This window comes from Oryctolagus cuniculus, chromosome 21, assembly GCF_964237555.1.
Source record: "Oryctolagus cuniculus chromosome 21, mOryCun1.1, whole genome shotgun sequence".
Taxonomy (NCBI): domain Eukaryota; kingdom Metazoa; phylum Chordata; class Mammalia; order Lagomorpha; family Leporidae; genus Oryctolagus; species Oryctolagus cuniculus.
Genome location: NC_091452.1, coordinates 24607349 through 24627148, shown reverse-complemented (window position 1 = coordinate 24627148; position 19800 = coordinate 24607349). Strand labels below are relative to the sequence as shown.

Genomic DNA, 19800 nt, shown 5'->3' with positions numbered 1-19800 from the left:
ATCTGGCTCTCGGCTGATGGCCTGGGGAAGCAGTGGAAGATGGCCCAAGTGCTTGGGCCCCTGCACCCAGGTAAGAGACCGGGAGCAGCTCCTGGTTTTGGATCAGCTCTGCTCTGGCCATTGTGGTCATCTGGGGAGTGAACCAGCAGATGAAAGACCTTTCTCTCCCCCTCTGTAGCTCTACCTTTCATATAAATTTTTTTGAATGGTTTCAGCCACTGTGATGTGGAGTGGTTTCTCATAGCAAAAGAAAACCAGACCAGTGCTTTTCGTGGTGTATTTTCTCCAGGGCTCTCTCCAAGCCTGGAAAGTCCCCTCTACCTTTTTGCTTACTAGATGAGGAAGTGGATGCCCGGCTCAGGCTTCACAGTAAGTCACAGCCAGGATGTAACAGCTCAAGCATGGGCCGCCCTCACTACACCATGTTGGCAAGGGGAGTCGACTTACTTTTCTCAGCTTTAGGAAGAACCAAGATTCCAAAGGAAACTTTTGTACAAAAAAAAGGCTGCTATTTGCTTATAAGCATGGAGCACTTCACAGATTTACCAGCCGTTCCTGTACAGGGGTCATGCTAAGCTAACTCCGTTTTTAGTGTACACACTGCCCATCGAGCTCCTCAGATCCTATTGAATCTCGACATCTGTCCCCTGTGTGTCTCGTCCTCCCCCCACAAACCAGCGCCAAGGATATAAATGAATAGCTTAACTTCCCACAGGCGGTAAGGGATGGGGCAAACTCAGGCCCAACTAGGCAGACCTTTCTTTCCTGCCTCCCGCCCGCATGTTAGTCTTGTAAGAAACACGTGGACATTAACAAGGCGGAAAGAAACCCAGGGGCGGCGCTGTGGCGTGGTGGGTGACGCCGCTGCCTGCAGTGCCCGCATCCCACATGGGCACCGGTTCAGGTCCCGGCTGCTCCTCTGCCGATCCAGCTCTCTGCTGTGGCCTGGGAAAGCAGTAGAAGATGGCCCAAGTCCTTGGGCCCCTGCCCCCGCGTGGGAGACCCGGAAGAAGCTCCTGGCCAGCTCAGCTCTGGCCATTGCGGCCAATTGGGGAGTAAACCATCGGATGGAAGACCTCTCTCTCTGCCTCTCCTTCCCTTTCAAATAAATAAATCTTAAAAAATAAACCAGTTATCAGTGTTCCCTGTTGCCGAGGGGAGCTTAGCGACCACCCCCCAGCCTGGTTGCACAGGTGACGGGGTTCAGAGGAAATCAGCCTCTCCAAGCCACGCAGACTTCGCCCGTGGGTGATCTCACGGCAGCTCGGCGGTCCCCACGGGATGGGAAAGGCGGGCCGGCGCCATCCCTGCGGCCCAGACCCCCGAGCGACCCTCCCCCGCACTGCCCACAAACCGCTCTCTGCATCCGCGCCGCCGGTCGGCCCGAAGCGCTTCGCATTCGCCATCCCGTCCTCCCCACCCCCAAGCTACTCTAGTGCTTCTTCCCCTTCCCGTGCAGGCCAAGGGCAGCTTTTGGGCGGGAAAGACCATTTCCAGCGAATCCGTCAGACGCCTTCACCAAAGGCAGTCGTGACGAGTTGACTCAATAATACAGCACCCCGTATTCTCGCTTAATCATAAACTCAGACAAGAGTAAAACTCAGATCTAACTCACACACAAAAAAAATTAAAAAGCTGAGGTCCAAGCCCTTCAGTGAAAAAAAAAATTCACCAAAATCACCAAATCCCCTAACGCAGATTCCCACTGCCCAAGCACCAGAGAGCGAGACTCCCCGACGCGAACCTCACAAGCTGAGCGGCGGCCAAGCTCGCTAGGCGATCGCGCCGGGGCCGCAGGCACGCAGGACCACCGCGCCCAGCCGAGCGGCGTGGCGCGGCTCTCCAAGCTCGGCCCGCTCCGCCCCCGCATCGCGCGTGGGAACGCGGCGTCCTCTCCGGGGCTGTCCACGGCGACCGCCTGAGCACCCCGGGGACGACTTCCGCCGAGTCTGCCGCAGCCGCCTCTCAGCAGCCGCCGTCTCCTCACGGCCGCCGCCTCCCGCGCCGGCCGGGCCCGCGCGGAGGACCGGATCCCGGGGAAAGGCGCCGCGATGTTTGGCTTTTCCGCCCGGCACCGCGGCGGACACCTCACATCCGGGCGCGCGGCGGCGAAGGCGGCGCCGGGGCCGGAGTGCGTGGTGGGAGTTATTAAGGGAGCGGGGTGGGGGGTGGGGTGGGAGGGAGGCGGAGAGGAGGGGAGGAGGGGCGGAGGGCCGGGCCGCGGTTACGGCGGCTGACGAGAGACAGCCCGAGCTGGTGGGGAGGGGGGGCGAGCGCGAGCGCGTAAGGCCGCGGGGAGCAGCGCTTGGACCGGCGCGGGCGGCGGCCAAGGCGAAGGGCCGCCGGACGGCGGAGGCGCAGAGGAAGGGCCTGGTGAGGGCGGCGGGGGTCTGGGGCGCCGTGCTCCCTTCCCCACTCTGGGCTCACGGGGGAGAGAAGAGACGCGGCCGGGCGGCCGGGCGGGCGCGCTGCTCCCGGGGTCGCGTGCGTGAGCGCGGGCGCCGGGGCGCGCGCGGGGGGCGGGCAGGGGCGCGAGGCCCGCGGGGCGGCCGGCTGGGCTGGCGGGGCCCGAGCCGCCAGGCTGGGCCGGGGCGGACGGCGGCGGGCCTGCGCCCGCTCCAGCTCGAAACGCCCGGGCCGGGGGATTCGGCCTCCCGGTTGGCTCCGGCCCGCCTCCCCTCCGTGAGTACCGTCCCCGCCCTTCCTCCGAAGGAGGCCGCGGGGCCGTGGCCAGGGCCTACTGTGCGCGAGGGGCCGGGGGTTGTTGGGGTCGAGGCCCGGGGACGCGGAGTTTCGAAGCTGAATCCGGCGCTGCCCTTTCCTAGTCACGGACGCCCCTGACATGGCCACAGGTGCGGCCGGCCCGGCCAGGGGCGCTCGGGCCCCAGCCCCGGTTCCTGAGTCCTGGATAACAAGGGGCAGCTGGCGCCGTCCCTTGGCAAGTGACAGGGCTTTTTGCCACGACCCGACTTTGCCAGCTCCCGAGCCCCAGCCACTCTCCCACCTGCCCCCCACTTCGGGAAAGTTCCCCGTCCCCACGGATGGCAGCGTCTCATTCTCGTTGCTCTTTGTAGTAAAGCTCTTGCAGATTGAGCCTTGGCTTGGGCACCTTCCGCTTGCTTGCTCTGCTCTCTTGATGCTTAGACTGTTTTGCTAGTGAGCATAACTTTAGTGCCCGGGGTTCTGGTTCTGGGTGGGTGGGTGGGTGGGGGCTTTTTTTTTTTTTTTTAAACTATCTATTTTAGGAGAATTTTTAAAAAAGTTTCAGTGCCTTAAGCAGCCAGAACTTCTGAAAATCGACTGTTCTTGATGACAGTTTTGTGATGGCTTATGTTTCAGGTGCGAAGAATTCTAGACCAGGGAGCCATGGATAGGAGAAGTGTGGGGGAAACAGAAAATGGAGATGCTTTCGTTGACCTGAAGAAGCTGCGGGCCTCCAAATCACCGCATCGTTACACGAAAGTAGGCGTTGTTACTAATGAAATAGTGTTGCCTTATAAGGGGGGGGGAGGTTAGTTACATTGTGTAGATGTGGTGAGCTCCCTCCCATTGGCCCTATAGAGTAAATATTAACTACATTTAGCAAAGGGTTGCTTGGAGCGTTTTTCTGGAAGTGGGAGTATGGAGAGTCTAACTTGGAATTTGATCTAGGTGGCTTTTAGGTGAAGGGAATATCGGGTCAGATTCCATATGATTTTCTGAATCTGGGTTGCAGCAAGCTGGGCAAACAGTTGTGAAATTGCCAGTCCCCGGCTTGCCTTCTGTGGCGTGAGCATTCTCTGAGCTGCCTCTCGGAATCAAGAGGCAAACTGTAAGAATGCCCTTGGGTGTGTTTGATCGCAGTTAACTGAACTTTAAAATTCTGTTTACTTCTTGGTATTAATTGGATGTGGGCTCTCAGAAGTAAGGTTTCAGTCGGATTGTATAGCCTCAGCCGGCGCTGCGGCTCAACAGGCTAATCCTCCGCCTAGTGGTGCCGGCACACCGGGTTCTAGTCCCGGTCAGGGCGCCGGATTCTGTCCCGGTTGCCCCTCTTCCAGGCCAGCTCTCTGCTGTGGCCCGGGAGTGCAGTGGAGGATGGCCCAAGTCCTTGGGCCCTGCACCCCATGGGAGACCAGGAGAAGCACCTGGCTCCTGGCTTCGGATCAGCGCGGTGTGCTGGCCATTGGAGGGTGAACCAATGGCAAAGGAAGACCTTTCTCTCTGTCTCTCTCTCACTGTCCACTCTGCCTGTCAAAAAAAAAAGTGCCTCAGAATCTTTTCTGCTACTGATGTTTTTTGATAGGACGCAGCCATAAATTCATTTCTGGGTTTCTGAAATGTTCTGGAGTACCTTGACGTGAAAGATTGTGTTGTAGTTGGACCTGTATCTGTGTTTTAGGCCTACTAGTAACATGGCTTCATGTCCCTGGTTTCCTAGGATACTGATTAAAGCCACTCCTACTTTATATACTGGCATCACAACCCTCACCTACCTGGTAAAATACCAGGATTAATACTCATTTTCAAATTTCAGATTTCAAATTTCAAGTTAATACTCAATTTCAAAAAGCAAAACACCTGATGGGGAGGACAGTGGGTCCTCATGTGTAAAAACCTCCTGGTTGTCTGCTGTCAGCACGAGAGAATGCGAGTTGCTGGGAAGTTCTGTCACTCTGCGTATAGACTGGTCTTCCCAGCCGCAGCGTAGGTAGTGTTTCACTATGTGAACTTGTTGTGGAAAATGTTGGCAGGTGAACGCTGAATGAAGAAAAGCTTATCCAGTGGAGGGAAACTGGTTTGAGGTGTTTATAAGCATACGTGGTTTCTAATTTCCCAGCACTTTTTGAATGAAAGTTCTGACTGGTGGTTAGGTTGGAGAGTCTAGGCAGAGAGCCTTTTGAAACATTTCACACACTGGTCTAGGGTGGCACTCATGTACATTTCTATATTTATGCTTAAGTCACTTTTAAGAGGATGTTATTGATCTCAGGATAAGGACTCAGGTTTGAAGTAAAGGTTAAGAAACTCACTGTTGTGCATTTTTGACAATCCAGCCTCAGAATTCTGTCAGACCTAGATAAATGTGCCTTAAATAACTGGTTAAGAAGCATTTTTTTAATTGACAGTAGAGCTTGCTTTTAACGGTCTTTGTACCAGGTTTAGTCAGGAATAGGTTTACTTTCTACTTCATTCAAGAGGACTTGGCAGGGTGCGGGCCAAGTGGTATGGTAGGTAGGGTTGCTGCCTGAGAGGCAGGCATCCCTTGTGGGCGCTGGTTTGAGTCCTGGCTGCCCTGCTTCAGATCCAGCTCCCTGCTGATGCGCCTGGGAGGGCATTGGAGACTGTCTCAGGTGCTTGGGGCCCTGCACCCATGTTGGAGACCCGGAAGAAGCTCTTGGCTTCTGGCTTCGGATTGGCCTAGCTCCAGCTATTTATCGGATGGAGGATCTCTCTGTCTCTCTCTGCCTCCCTGTAACTCTGCCTTTCAAATAAATAAATCTTTTTTTAAAAGACTTAGCAAATGGCAATTTTTAAAAAAAAAGATGTATTTATTTGAAATGCAGAGTTACAGAGAGGCAGAGAGAGACAGAGGTCTTCCATCTGCTGGTTCACTCCCCAGATGGCTGCAACAGCCAGATCTGGGCTGATCCAAAGCCAGGAGCCATGAGCTTCTTCGGGGCTTCCCATGTGAGTACAGCAGCCCAGGGAGCTGGGCCATCTTCTAATACTCAGAGAGCTGGATCGCAAGTGGAGCAGCCGGGACTTGAATCGACACCCATATGGGACGCCGACACTGCAGACCGGGGCTTTCACCCGCTGCGCCATAGCACTGGCCCCGCAAATGGAAGTTTTAAGGTAAGATAGAATTTAGGCTATGTTAGGATAAGGCTTTCATACATAACGTGTTTCTCAGCACGCAAGTAACTGTGGGACACGAAGAACTAAACCTGTCTCTCTTTGGAAGGAGCATAAAACCATCCTGCATTCTGAGCACTACGATGAGTATTCTGTCAGTTATACAACTGGAATAATGTTTGAGCCATCCTATATCCTGTTGGACATTTTGAGACAAATGATGGCAATAAAGCATTTAGTCACATTTCCGTCACTTCAGGTTCACAGGCTAGAAGGTCTAGAAGGAGTCAGAGGAAACTCTTCTCATGAGTGATTTTTAAGAGATTTATTTATTTGAGAGGCAAAGAGAGAGATCCTCCATCTGCTGGTTCATTCCCCTGATGGCTGCAATGTCCAGAGCTGGGCCAGTCAGAAGCCAGGAATCAGGAGCTTATTCCAGGTTTCCCACACCGGTACAGGGGCCCAAGCACTTGGGCCATCTTCCACTGCTTTCCCATCTTCCACTGCTTTAAGCAGAGAGCTGGATCAGAAGTGGTGTTGAACTGGCCGCAGGGTGTTGAACTGGCATTGCAGATGGAGGCTTTACCTGCTGTGCCACAACGCAGGCCCCATGAGTGATTTATTTTATAGGTGCCATGTTCTGTGGAAACTTTTTTTTGACACGCAGAGTTAGAGAGACAGAGAAAAGTCTTCCTTCCATTGGTTCACTCCCCAAATGGCCACTATGGCTGGCACGCTGCGCCAATCTGAAGCCAGGAGCCAGGTTCCTCCTCCTGGTCTCCCATGCGGGTGCAGGGCCCAAGGACCTGGGCCATCCTCCACTGCCTTCCCGGGCCACAGCAGAGAGCTGCACTGGAAGAGGGGCGACTGGGACAGAATCCAGCGCCCCATCCGGGACTAAAACCCGGGGTGCCGGCACCACAGGTGGAGGATTAGCCAAGTGAGCCACGGCGCCAGCCGGAAACTTTTGTAAACAAGATCTTTACGGTATTGAAAACAACACGCACACATTGACCAAATGAGAGTGCCCCAAACCTTTGGCCCTTAGTTTAGCAGTCGTTTGCCTTCTGGGAGAAGGTTAATAGTCTGCCACTAAGAACGCAAAGTGTTCTCCCATGAAGGTGGAAGAAGACAGATGTTTGGTCAGGTGCTTCCCAAGGTGCATAGCAGAGTTCCCTTGTTTGTGAGGACATTCTGTAGTCTATCTTGCTCCTCAAGCATCAGTGTGCCTGGGGATCCCTGGAGGACTTGGTGAAATGTGAATTCTAAGTGGGCCTAATGAGTGGGATTTTTAACCAGCCCCCAGGTGGAGCCCATGCTGCTGGCCCACTGTCCTTTTTTTGAGTAGCAGGGTCTTGTTCCTCAGAAAACTTGATAAACACTGGTGGCGCAGCAGAGCAGCTCAGATGCATGGCAGTCTTAGGGTTCAGAGAGTTTGTTGTGCTTCCAAGACTCCCAGGAACTTGAACTGGTCATGTTGGGAACTCTTGGGCCTACCTCGAAGCCTCAGTGATGAGGAACGGGGATGATTACAAGTGGGTTTATTGGATGCACCTGTTAGGCTGGTGTTCTTTTATTTATTTATTTATTTATTTATTTTTTGGCAGGCAGATTTAGAGAGAGAGAAAGGTCTTCCTTTCCATTGGTTCACCCCCCAAATGGCCACTATGGCCAGCGCTGTACCGATCCAAAGCCAGGAGCCAGGTGCTTCCTCCTGGTCTCCCATGCGGGTGCAGGGCCCAAGCACTTGGGCCATCCTCCAGTGGGCTGGTGTTCTTGAGCCCTTACGTTATAAGCTCAGGTTTATTTGGCTAGGCCAGTTTCTAAGGCCAGAAGCTATGTGTTCATAGTTTTTAAATGCGCATTTTAATAGGGATGAGTTGTGGCCGGCGCCGTGGCTCAACAGGCTAATCCTCCGCCTTGCGGCGCTGGCACACCGGGTTCTAGTCCCGGTCGGGGCGCTGGATTCTGTCCCAGTTGCCCCTCTTCCAGGCCAGCTCTCTGCTATGGCCTGGGAGTGCAGTGGAGGATGGCCCCAGCCCTTGGGCCCTGCACCCCATGGGAGAACAGGAGAAGCACCTGGCTCCTGCCTTCGCATCAGCGCGGTGCGCCGGCCGCAGTGGCCATTGGAGGGTGAACCAACGGCAAAGGAAGACCTTTCTCTCTGTCTCTCTCTCACTGTCCACTTTGCCTGTCCAAAAAAAATAAATAATAAAAAAAATAGTGATGAGTTGTGTCAAAGAACATTTGGAGGTTATGGTGTGAGATCCGATCTGGAAGTCATGGCCAAAAAGGGGATTTACACAGTGGTTCTCAAAATGTTGCTGAACTGGTGCTAGCTCTCTCTAATAACTTGTTAGAAATGCAAATCCCAGTCCACTTCCCAGTAATACAGAGTCAGAAACAGCCCAGCCCAGCTGATGTTCAGATCCATGTTTTTTTCTTCAAGTGATCAAACTAATTTCATGAAATGTGCACACTTGTGCTGTTGCTTTTCTCCTTCCGTATTTCACCACCAGCTCCTTATTAAATGCCTTCACTTACCAGGTGGACCAGGAATAGAGGCAGAGGACACTGAGAACATTCAGCTTGGTAATGACCAGTGAGTAGTAAGCTTGCGTGTTAAGTCCATCCACTAAAAAGTAGGTTTTGGATTATCTGAGTTTAGCCTCATGTGGGTGCTTTATTGCCTGGTCTGGTTGTAAATTGAGACCATTTTAGTCATTAGTGTCTGCAGCACACTATCATGATTTTAAAGCATACCACCCTGATTTGTGGCTGGTAGGCCAGTTGGGTCATGGCAATGGGTACAGCCCTGTTTGTGTCTTTGCCTTAAAACCATGAGGAAAACAGATGAGCAATCTGAAGGGGACATATGTGAATAACCTTTGCCTTCATACAGAGGCAGGAGACTGGAAGTCCAGCCTCTAAGAGGAAAGTAACTGATGTGCATCCAACTTTGAACTTGGGAAGCAGATGTCAGTTTTTGCTATACAAACTTCTTGTTTGTTAACATTGTATGCAACTTTCATGAAATGAGTTGAGTAGTAACCTCTAACAGGTGGCATTCCAGTGACACATTTAGCTACAAACTTCTGAAGCTAATATAAAAAAGGATGCCAGTTTATTCTGGGAAGTCAGAACTATGGCATGAAAAATCAATATAGAATCCTAACATGTCAGCTGTCCAGAAAACCTAGCTAGCTAAATGGAAATTCTTTTTTTTTTTTTTTTAAAGATTTATTTATTTGAAAGAGTTACACATAGCGAAGGAGAGGCAGCGGGGCGGGGAGGGGAGTATCTTCTAACCACTGGTTCATTCCCCAGTTGGCTGCAACAGCTGGAGCTGCACGGATCAGAAGCAAGGAGCCAGGAGTTTTCTTCCAGGTCTCCCATGCAGGTGCAGGGACCCAAAGACTTGGGCCATCTTCTGCTGCTTTCCCAGGCCACAGCAGAGAGCTGGATCCAAAGTGGAGCAGCTGGGACTTGAACCTGCGCCCATATGGGATGCCAGTGCTGTAGGCAGCGGCTTTACCCATTATGCCACAGCTCTGGCTCCTGGAAATTCTTAGAAGGGCTAGTGGGCAAGAGCATAGAGACTCCTCTTCTCTTCTCTTCTCTTCTCTTCTCTTCTCTTCTCTTCTCTTCTCTTCTCTTCTCTTCTCTTCTCTTCTCTTCTCTTCTCTTCTCTTTTTTCTTTTAATATTTATTTATTTATTTGAAAGTCAGTTACGGCCGGCGCCCTGGCTCAATAGGCTAATCTTCCACCTGCGGCGCGGCACCCTGGGTTCTAGTCCCAGTTGGGGTGCGGGATTCTGTCCTGGTTGCCCCTCTTCCAGGCCAGCTCTCTGCTGTGGCCCGGGAAGGCAGTTGAGGGTGGCCCAAGTGCTTGGGCCCTGCACCCTCATGGGAGACCAGGAGAAGCACCTGGCTCCTGGGTTCGGATCAGTGTGGTGCGCCGGCCGCAACGGACATTGGAGGGTGAACCAACGGTAAAGGAAGACCTTTCTCCCTCTGTCTCTCTGTCTGCTCTGCCTGTCAACAAACAAACAAACTGCTTAGGGAACAAGGTGGGGCTGCAAAATACAACTCCTTGGCAGCCAGCTTCAGATCAAGACGCCCATTCTGTAAATGTCACGGGACCACCTGCACTTTAATGTCAAAGCAGAAAGCTCTGTTGAGGATGGTCCTGTTTTAGGTTTCACTCTAGTATTTACCTGCTTGCTTACGTACTGGTTACAGTGCTTTTATCGCTTGCATAAGCACATTTAAAATCTAAGGGGTGTGTGTGTTGTTTGCTTTAAAGATTTTATTTATTTTGAGAGGTAGAACCACAGACAGAGGGAGAGAGAAAGGTCTTCCATTCACTGGTTCACTCCCCAAATAGCCACAACGGCCAGAGCTGGGTGGATCTGAAGCCAGGAGCTTCTTCTAGGTCGCCCACACCTGTGCAGGGGCCCAAGCACTTGGGCCATCTTACACTGCTTTCCCAGACCACATCAGAGAACTGGATCAGAAGAGAGCAGCCGGGACACAAATGGGACCCCACATGGGAATCCAGTGCCACGTGGCTTAGCCTACTGTACCACAGCACCAGCCTCTGGTCTCCCCCCACCACCACCAAGGTTTGTTTTTCTTTGAAAGGCAGAGTTACTAGGAGAGAAAGAGAGGTCTTCCATCCACAGGTTCACTCCCCAAATGACCACAATAGCTGGGGCTGCACCAGGTTAAATCCAGGAGCCAGAAACTCTGGTCTCCCAGGTGTGGCAGGGATCCAAATACATGTGCCACCTTCTACTGCATGCCCAGGCCATGTTAGCAGGGAGCTGAATCAGAAGTGGAACAACGGAGGCTTGAACTAGCACTCATTTGGAATGCTGACATTGCAGGTGGCAGTTTAACCTGTTGCACCACAACGCTGACCCCTAAGGTTCATTTTTAATGTGTTGGCCAGACCAGCAGAAAAACACAGGCTTTCCTATCTTTTCATTCCCATTTTCTTAGTTTCATATAAATTCTTTGACTAGAAGAAAGTCTTTGCAACAAGTCATTAAATGCTTGGATGAATTCAGATACTAACTCCTGCTTAGCACCTCTGCATGATCTGGTTAGATTCCTGATCTGCCTGCAAGATCTGTTGTAAACAGTACTCTTTGAACAGCCAACTTCTCGGAGAAAGGATGACAGAATGTGTCCCACACAGCTCCTCAAGTTGTTAGTGCTTTGCCCTGGCTTTATGCTCTTTTCAGAACAGCTATGTGACTCTAGAATGAAGTGTCAGGTCAGTTCAGCACCTGTGTGAGAGCCTGCTGGGCCAGGCCCAGTACTAGAGGGCATAGGGTGGGGAGGGATTGGAAAAGAAGTTTGTTACAGACAGATCCTAACCTAATTGCTGCTCTCAGGACATTTGACTCTTTTAGGAAGAGCCCGGCATGCAGGTGGGGCACTGGGGAACTTCAAGAGTGCTTTGACCATTAACAATAAAATCAAATTTTTTTGAGATTTATTTTTATTTGAAAGGAAGATATAGACAATGATCTTTCATCTGCTGGTTTATTCCCCACAGCCAGGGCTGTGCCAGGCTGAAACCAAGAGCCAAGAACTCCATCCAGGTTTCCCACATGAGTGTCATGGACCCAAGTTCCTGGGCTATCATCCCCTGTCTTTCTGAGCATATTAACAGGGAGCTGGATCCAAAGCATAGTAGCCAGGACTCAAACCAGTCTTCTGGTTTGGGATGTAGGCATCGCAAGTGGCGGTGTCTGCCATGATGCCCGCCCCCCCCCCCAAATTGTTTTTTTTTTTTTAAATTCCACCTGAAAATTAAAATTAAGCTTGTTACACCTGCGTTGAATGTAGCTCACAAAGGCAGAGAATATCCCCCCCCTTTTTTTTTTGACAGGCAGAGTAGACAGAGAGAGGGAGAAAGGTCTTCCTTTGCCGTTGGTTCACTCTCCAGTGGCTGCCGCAGCTGGCGCACTGCGGCCGGCACACCGCGCTGATCCGATGGCAGGAGCCAGGTACTTATCCTGGTCTCCCATGGGGTGCAGGGCCCAAGCACTTTGGGCCATCCTCCACTGCACTCCCTGGCCACAGCAGGCTCACTAAGCTAATCCTCCGCCTAGCGGCGCCGGCACACCGGGTTCTAGTCCCAGTCGGGGCACCGGATTCTGTCCTGGTTGCCCCTCTTCCAGGCCAGCTCTCTGCTGTGGCCAGGGAGCGCAGTGGAGGATGGCCCAAGTGCTTGGGCCCTGCACCCCATGGGAGACCAGGAAAAGCTCCTGGCTCCTGCCATCGGATCAGCACGGTGCGCCGGCCGCGGCGGCCATTGGAGGGTGAACCAACGGCAAAGGAAGACCTTTCTCTCTGTCTCTCTCTCTCACTGTCCACTCTGCCTGTCAAAAAAAAAAATTAAAAAAAAAAAAAAAGATAAATGTGACTTAAGTGATATTCTGAATGTCAGAATGTCAGCAGAATGTATGGTCCCTTCATCCAGAAAAAAACTGGATGAGGACTTTAACTACTGTTGCTTGGGGTTACATTCAGATTCATTTGCTTCCTGCTTTAATACTGATGACCGGAGTCGGATATGTTAGTAATTTCCAGATGGGAGGCTTGACAAATTTTCTTCATTGAAAACTGCTACAACTAAGAAAATCTGTTTATACTTCTTGGGTGTGTGCAGCTCTTAGGCAATTAGCAACTTGTTCTTGCCTGGTCAGGTTTTAGTAACCTGTGTAGAAAATGAGTTCTCTTTGCATTAACTTTTCTATTGTCCAAATGAGAATTTTAGTGGATTTGTCTGTGACTGGTGAGTTCTTGTCCTTAAATCTCAAATGGGCAATCTCATATTCTCTTCAAACACTCAAGGGGAAGCACCACTCTCAGCTACAGTAGACATTTTCCAAGGAGTTTGCCTTTAGGCAAAGTTGAAAGTCTTGTTTGGAAATACCTCAGCAGGTTTCCTTTCCAGGAATAATTGATGTTAAGGGCTCTTGATGAGATGACAAGTTCAAGAACACTTCTCTCTGAGAGATTGAAAGGGCCATGGGGCAGGGACGTGTCGTCTGTTGCTGGGCACTGAGCTTGGCGCATAGGAAGAGTTCTGTGGAGAGTTCTGGAAAGAAGTTCCTGGTTTCTCTCCTCCCCACTTGAGTGGGACGTCCTCTCAGGTGAGATACCGTATGCTCATCTTAGGATGTTGCTGAGAGGCGACATGTTTAGCTCTCTAAACTGGATGAGGAAGATCTTTTTTTTTTTTCCTCTAAACATCTAGGTGAGCTTTGGGCTGCATTTTGAGAAATGGTCAATTAAAAGCATTAATTCTTAGTTTCTGTGGGGGTCCACTGGCAATCTTCTAAAGGTAGGAAATTGGAGAAATGTATTATTTATTGATTTATTTTTTGACAGGCAGAGTTAGAGAAACAGAGAGAAAGGTATTCCTTCCGTTGGTTCACCCCCCAAATGGCTGCTACGGGCGGCACGCTGCGCCGATCCAAAGCCAGGAGCCAGGTGCTTCCTCCTGGTCTCCCATGCAGGTGCAGGGCCCAAGGACCTGGGCCATCCTCCACTGCACTCCTGGGCCATAGCAGAGAGCTGGACTGGAAGAGGAGCAACCGGGACAGAATCCGGTGCCCCAACTGGGACTAGAACCCGGGGTGCCGGCACTGCAGGCGGAGAATTAGCCAAGTGAGCTGTGGTGCTGGCCAGAAATGTATAATTTTAACATAGATTATTTCGACGAGGCAGGGATGTATTTTACGTTCCTCAAGGCTCTGGAACTTGTTTACGAAACCCCACTCTGACTGTAAATATAATTCTGCAGAGATGTTTACAGTCCCAGTGCCTTTTACAACCCAAGAATTTGTATTTTTTTGTTTGTTTGACAGGTAGAGTTATAGACAGAGAGAGAGAGACTGAGAGAAAGGTCTTCCATCCGTTGGTTCACTCCCCAAATGGCCACCATGGCAGTTTCTGCTCCGATCCGAAGCCAGGAGCCTCCTCCTGGTCTCCCATGAGGGTGCAGGGGCCCAAAAACTTGGGCCATCCTCCACTGCCCTCCCAGGCCACAGCAGAGAGCTGGACTGGAAGAGGAGCAACCGGGACTAGAACCCAGTGCACATATGGGATGCCGGCGGCACAGGTGGAGGATTAACCAAGTGAGCCACAGCGCTGGCCCCGGAATCTGTATTTTTATTCAGTTGGGTGATGGTGGTTTTTGTTTACCCAGTGTGAGTCTATTGGTGAAGAAAGTGACTGTTGTTCCTTTGTAGACAGGTGAGCTGTGTTCTTAGAGGTGCACCCTGGTACAAATGAAGTTGGTAAGGTTAATCCAGTGTACAGCCAGCTTGCTACTCTGCCTCCTGCTCTTACAGGCCTGTCAGGTTTGCACGATTGCTTACTGGAGCATTTATTCACACTGTGTGTATGCCACACAGGAAAAGTCAGCAGAGAAAATTGGAATACTACAGCAGTGGTAGTGAGAATGTTTTTACCAACCTGAGCTACTCTGGTGTTTATCAGTCTGTAATGAGAGCAGCAAGTCTATAAGAAGAAAGATGACGGGGAGCAAAACATTAACCTCTGGTGACTGAGCCACTTCACTTCATTTACTCAAATTTTTGAGATATAATTTATGTAAAGAAAATTTGCCTTTTTTAAAGTGTACCATTCAGTGGTTTTCAGTAAGTTTACAAAGTTGTATAACCATTCCAGAACATTTCAATCACCTGAAACAGAAACCCTGCATCCATACACAGTTACTCCCCGTTGTCTTCTCCCCCAGCCTCTGGATTTACCTATTCTGAACGTAGAGTCCTATGGTGAGTCTGGGCTCTTTCACTTAACTGAGTGTTCTCATTGTTCATCCTTGAAAGTTGGACATATCTGTACTTCACTCCTTTTCATTGCCAAATAACATTCCATTTTGTGGATACAGCACATTTTGTTTATTCATCACTTGATGGACACACAGATTGTTTTCACTAAACGTGGAATGGCCAAAAGGCTTTTGTGTGTAATAATAAGGGGATTTGTGTGCAGATTTGGTGACCATGTTTTCAGAATTCTTTGGTCTATACTGAATATTAGAATGGTGGGGTTGTGTGGTATAACTGATTAACTTTGGTTTTTTAAGGATTTATTTGTTTGGAAGGCAGAGTTACAGAGAGGGAGACACAGAGGTCTTCCATTTGCTAGTTCACTCCTCAGATGGTCACAGCAGTCAGGGCTGAGCCATGCTGACTCAGAAGCTTAGAACTCCATCCACATCTCTGCTGCTTTCCCAGTTGCATTAGCAGGGGCTGGATTGGAAGTGGAGCAGCTGGAGCTTGAACTGGTGCCCCTGTGGGATGCTGGCATCTCAGATAGTGGCTTGACCAGCTGTGGCACAATGCTGGCCGCAACTGAGTAACTGAGACACAGCCACTCCTCCACAGCAGCTTTATTTTTCCTTCAGCAGTGTTTGAGAGCTCTTGCCAACATGTGTTATTTTGCCTTTTTAAAAAAATTATTATAGCCATCCTAGTGGATGTGAATTGGCATCTCACTGTCATTTTGAAATGCATTTCCCTAGTGACTAATGATGTTGAACATATTACATGTGCTTGTTGGCCATTGTGAATCTTCTTTGGAAAAATATTTACTGAAATGACTTGCCTGTCTTTTTTTAAGATTTATTTATTGATTTGAGAGAGTTACAGAGAGGCAGAGGCAGGGGAGAGAGAGGTCCCTCATCTGCTGGTTCACCCCCCAAAAGCTGCAATGGCCAGAGCTGGGCTGATCGGAAGCCAGGAGCCAGGATCTTCTGGGTCTGCTACTTGGGCCATTTTCCACTACTTTTCCAGGCCATAACAGATAGCTGGATCAGAAGTGGAGCAGCCGTGACTCGAACCAGCACCCATATGGGATGCTGGCTTTACAGGCGGCAGCTTTACCCGCCACACCACAGCACTGGCCCCTTGCCTGTCTTTTTGTTGAGTTGTATATAGTGTAGATACTAGATCATTATCAGATACGTGATTTGTAAATGTATTTTCCCATCCTGTGGGTTGTCTTTCCATAAAGGTTATTTTAACAAAGGTAACAAACTGCCTTACTAAAAGGGAGAGGAGCCAAGGAGAAATGACGGCTCAGTGTAGTAGATCATCCTAATGGAATCCTGGAACAGAGACAGCCCAATAGTTTAAAGTTAAGAAAATGTGAATTAAATAGGGGCTTTAGTTGATACCTATGTATCAGCTGTCTCATTAATTATAACAAATGTGTATCATACTAATGTGTAGTGTTCATAATAGGTAAAATTGGATGAGGGATACATAGGAACCTCCTCATATCAAAAATATCAAATATTCCAGCTGTCTGCTGTGGCCTGGGAAAGCAGTAGAAGATGGCCCAGGGCTGGCCTTGTGACATAGCAGGTAAAGCCACTGCCTGCAGTCCCAGCATCCCATATGGGTGCTGGTTCAAGACCCAGCTGCACTATTTCCGATCCAGCTCTCTGCTATGGCCTGGGAAAGCAGTAGAAGATGGCCCAAGTCCTTGGGCCCCTGCACCCATGTGAGAGACCTGGAAGAAGCCCCTGGCTCCTGGCTTCAGATTGGTACAGCTCTGGCCATTGTGGCCATCTGGGGATTGAACCAGCGGATGGAAGACCTTTCTCTCTGTTTCTACCTCTCAGTAACTCTTTCAAATAAATAAATCTTTAAAAAATATATCAAATACATGGGGCTGGCATTGTGGCAGAGTGGGTAAAACTGCCACCTACAACACTGGCATCCCATGCGTGGGCACTGATTCGTTTCCCTGCTGCTCTACTTCAAATCCAGCTCCCTGCTAATGGCCTGGGAAAAGCAGTAAAAGATGGCCCAAATACTTGGGCTCCTGCTACCCGTGTGGGAGACTTGGATAAAGCTGGCTCAGCCTGGCCCAGCCCTGGCCATTGTGGCCATCTAGGGAGTGAACTAGCATACAGAAGGTAGATCTCTCTCCAAGTCTTTCCCTCTCTCTAACTTTCAAATAAAAATATATGTTTTGGGAAAAATAAGTATCAAATACCTAATACCAAAAAGTCAAAATATATCAAATACCTAAATATAAAAGTTAACTAGGAAATGCTTAGAAGAAAACATGGGTGGTATAAAACTGGTTTAAGTAGAGAGACCTTAGCTATGATACCCAGAGCACAAGTGACAAGGGAGAAAAAAACAGATAAACTAAACTTCATCAAATTAAACTTTATATTTCAGAGGATACTATTAGTGAAGAAAACAGCTTTTCATCCTCTGTAGTTTGAGTTTTGGCCATTGCACTTGGCCAGAGATACACCCTTGCACTAATGGTATTAAAATATTTATGATCCCCACCAAAAGGACCAAAATTTTATCTTTCTGGATGTTTCGTGGCTTTGTTAAAATGTTTTAATCGTTTCCAGTTGACTCCTAAGTAAATAGATAAAATCATCAAAGTTTTAGCAAACCAGTCTGGTAGTAGAGAGAGAGCACCTATCACTTGGGCTCCCTATTATCTTTTGGAGTTAAAAGTTTCAAACAAAATCTCATTGTTAGGAAACTTACATATGAAGAATATATACATTTGGTTGTGAAATACATTGTTTTTGGTTTAACACTAGGGTTTTGGATTAATGTTTGGATTTTGGGGTGTGGGTAGAAATGGATTTGCAGTAATCTTTGTTACCTCTGATGAAGAAAGTTGCTTTGCAGTTATATGTATTTCCTGTATGGCAAGGTTCTTCCTGTTTCTATGGGAAAGTTCTTAAGCCCTCCTAAAGGATTTCTGTATTGTGATAATCTAATACCTGCATAACTGCTGTTGGGCCCTGCAACCACAAATGTCTCTCACCCCTGCAGCTCTGATCCCACGTTTGGCCTGCAGATTTCTCCACTGGCTATTTTGCTGGGGGTATGTCATTGCTTTGACAGTTCTTCAGAATTTTGAACAGCTTCTAGGCATTTTTTTTCCTCCCAAGATTTATTTATCTATTTGAAAGGCAGAGTCTCAGAAGCAGAGAGAAGAGGTCTTTGATCTGCTGGTTCACTCCCCAGATGGCCACTACAGCTGGAGCTCGTCCTGTTTGAAGCCAGAAGCTTCCTTCTGGTCTCTTATGCCAGGGAAGAGGCCCAGGCACTGTAGCCATCTTCTGCTTTCCCAGGCTATCAGTAGAGAGCTGGATCAGAAGTGGAGCAGCTGGGATTCAAACTGGCGCCCAGATGGGATGCCAGCACTGTAGGCAGCGGCTTTACCCGTTATGCCACAGTGCCAGCCCCTAGGCATTTTCTTTTTAAAGATTTTTATATTTATTTGAAAGGCAGAGTTAGAGAGGGAGGGACAGAGAAAAGAGATCTTTCATTCACTGGTTCACTCCCCAAATGTGCACAACAGCCAGGGCTAAGCCTGGCCAAAGCCAGGAATCCAGAACTCCACCCCAGTCTCCTAAGAATAGTAGAGCCCCAAGCTCTGGGCAATCTTCTGCTGCTTTCCCAGGCACATTAGCAAGGAGCTGGATAGGAAGTGGAGCAGCTGGGGCTCATACTGGTGCCCACATGGGATGCCAGAGGTTTAACCCCCTGTACCACAGCCCTAGCCCCATTTCCTTTCCTTTCCTTTTCCCCTCCCTCCTTCCCCTTCCCCCCTTCCCCTCCCTTTCCCTCCCCTCCCCTCCCCTTGGCATTTATTACATGCAGTGCACAGTGGGGTGGTCACTTGGTCCACCAGTGGCCACAATGTGGGGCCATGCACACGCACTCATTTTTATGTATTTGAAAATCTGTTTCTCAGTTTTACATGTTTTTTGGTTTTGTTTTTTTTTTTTTTAGATATTTCTGCCCTATGAGATATATAATTCATAATGATTGATATCCTAGTTTCTGTTTTGTTTTTAAGATTTATTTATTTTTTTTGAAAGGCAGAGAGAGAGAGGTCTTCATCCGCTGGTTCACTCCCCAAATGGCTGCAATGGCAGGAGCTGGGCCAATCTGAAGCCAGAAGCCAGGAGTTTCTGGGTCTCCCATGCAGGTGCAGGGACCCAAGGACTTGGGCCATCCTCTGCTGCTTTCCCAGGCGCATTAGCAGGGAGCTGGATGGGAAGTGGAGCAGCCAGGACTGGAACTGGCGCTGCAGGCGGTGGCGTTACACACTACGCCACAGCACTGCCCCCAGTTTCCTAGTTTTAAGACTAAAATGTGGCCGGTGCTGCAGCTCAATAGGCTAATCCTCTGCCTGCGGCGCCGGCACACCGGGTTCTAGTCCCGGTCAGAGCGCCAGATTCTATCCCGATTGCCCCTCTTCCAGGCCAGCTCTCTGCTGTGGCCTGGGAGTGCAGTGGAGGATGGCCCAAGCGCTTGGGCCCCCACCCCATGGGAGACCAGGATAAGCACCTGGCTTCTGGGTTCGGATCAGCGCGATGCGGTGGCCATTGGAGGGTGAACCAACGGCAAAGGAAGACCTTTCTCTCTCTCTCTCACTGTCCACTCTGCCTGTCAAAAAAATAAATAAATAAAATAAAATGTCCTTTGGCCCTAGAGCATTTTGGTGTCTTAAAGAAAACATTTAGAGACTTCAGGTTTCTGAAGATACTGAATGAACTTGTAGTGTGCTCACATGAGGGATGCCCAAACGCTGGAGAGCAAATCTGCCCCTCCATCCTTGCCCCAAGGTGGAAGCAGTGATCTGAGAAGCATCCTCCCTCCCATGTGAGGCCTGTGCTATGAGTGGCAGAGGTCACCACACAATGGCATTTTTTTTTTTTTCCAAATCACTTGCAGCACTTTACTGGTACTGAAAGTTTGGGAATTCCTTTTTTACTTTATTAGGGAGATAGTAACGTTTGTGTATATGAGCAGGGTGTGTGTGTGTCTTACATTTGTGTACTCACGAATGCTTGCATTTCCTGAATTTGCTGAAGGGGCTTATGAGCAAACTCACTGCCGAGGCTTTGGTTTCTTT

The 19800-nt window shown here is 49.7% G+C and overlaps 2 protein-coding genes across 8 annotated transcripts in view; one reads left to right on the top strand and one right to left on the bottom strand.

Moving 5' to 3' along the window:
- The window catches only part of SFI1 (SFI1 centrin binding protein), an 84835-nt gene extending 82752 nt beyond the window's left edge, over positions 1 to 2083 (bottom strand). For 2 of the 3 annotated variants that reach the window (XM_070065842.1, XM_070065841.1), the window contains exon 1: positions 1745 to 2083. The gene's annotated coding sequence lies outside the window, so the exon portion shown is untranslated. The remainder of the gene's footprint in view (positions 1 to 1744) is intronic. The other variant, XM_051826540.2, reaches the window with a different exon arrangement.
- Positions 2084 to 2200: 117 nt separating this feature from the next.
- The window catches only part of EIF4ENIF1 (eukaryotic translation initiation factor 4E nuclear import factor 1), a 56366-nt gene continuing 38766 nt past the window's right edge, over positions 2201 to 19800 (top strand). For 2 of the 5 annotated variants that reach the window (XM_008272130.4, XM_008272127.4), the window contains exons 1-2: positions 2201 to 2373; positions 3340 to 3462. In XM_008272130.4, coding sequence (XP_008270352.2) covers positions 3367 to 3462 — 96 coding nt within the window. In that variant the 5' untranslated portion in view covers positions 2201 to 2373; positions 3340 to 3366. Of the gene's footprint in view, positions 2374 to 2525; positions 2683 to 2708; positions 2853 to 3339; positions 3463 to 19800 lie in introns of those variants that run through there. The other 3 variants (XM_008272128.4, XM_008272129.4, NM_001171353.1) reach the window with 3 other exon arrangements.